Genomic DNA, 959 nt, shown 5'->3' with positions numbered 1-959 from the left:
GGGACAGGGAGAGAAGGGGGGGTGACACGGGCACCAGGCGCCAGGCGCTGGCACCCTCACCCTGAGCTGGGCTTACACCCCTGGCTGTGTCCCATGTCCCCAAGGACGGCGGGGGGGGGCCATGGGGACATCCTGGGGGGGTGGCTCAGTGTGTTGGGGTGTCCCCATCCCCCTGGCCCTGGATGTGACCCCCCCTCCGTGCCCCCCCAGTGCCCAGCATGGCGGAGCTGCCAGGCCGCACGTCCCCCGGCTTAGCTCCAGCTGCCGGCGGCGTCACTGTCACTGTCACTGTCACCCTCACCGTGACCCGCGGGCACCGAGCCACCGGCTGTGTCCCCCCCCCTGGGAGAGTCCTGCACCACCGCACACGCGTGTGCACACGCGGAGGTGCCCAGACACATGTGCACACGCGGAGGTGCCCAGACACGCATGCACATGGGCATACACACGGGCATGCACATACGTGTGCACATACAGACATGCACGCACACGCACACGGGCTCGAGGGTGCACAAACACATGCGTGTGCACGCACGCAGGCATGCACACGCGTGTAGGTGTGCACAGAGGACACAGACATGTGCACATGCATGCACAGAGGACACAAGCATGTGCACATGCGTGCACAGAGGACACAAACATGTGCACATGCGTGCACAGGCGCACGTGTGTGCACACACGCCCGCACAGACACCCGTGAAGGCATGGCCCCACGCGTGCACGCATGCACACGCGTGTGCACATACATGCAGGCACGCACAGCCTGCAACACGCACACGTGCAGGCAGGTAGGCTCACACCCATGCACCGACACATACCCACACGTTCACACATGCATGCACACGCGTGTGTATGTGTCTGTGCACACGCGTGTGCACACCCCCCCAGCCCCAATCCCGTTTTTGCACTCCCTGGTGGGTGCACAACCGTCCCCCTCCCTTCCTCCCCCCCCCAAAAAA

General features: G+C 65.0%; 1 protein-coding gene across 1 annotated transcript in view; it reads left to right on the top strand.

Moving 5' to 3' along the window:
- Positions 1-218: 218 nt before the first annotated feature.
- PPP1CA (protein phosphatase 1, catalytic subunit, alpha isozyme) overlaps positions 219-959 on the top strand; it is an 11,053-nt gene continuing 10,312 nt past the window's right edge. The window contains exon 1 of the mRNA XM_014948747.1: positions 219-371. Within this exon, the coding sequence (XP_014804233.1) occupies positions 219-371 (153 nt within the window). The remainder of the gene's footprint in view (positions 372-959) is intronic.

Source organism: Calidris pugnax, unplaced genomic scaffold, assembly GCF_001431845.1.
Source record: "Calidris pugnax isolate Ruff unplaced genomic scaffold, ASM143184v1 scaffold107, whole genome shotgun sequence".
In the NCBI taxonomy this organism is placed as follows: domain Eukaryota; kingdom Metazoa; phylum Chordata; class Aves; order Charadriiformes; family Scolopacidae; genus Calidris; species Calidris pugnax.
The sequence above is the reverse complement of the archived record's forward strand: the minus strand, read 5'-3'. Positions and strand labels throughout refer to the sequence as shown.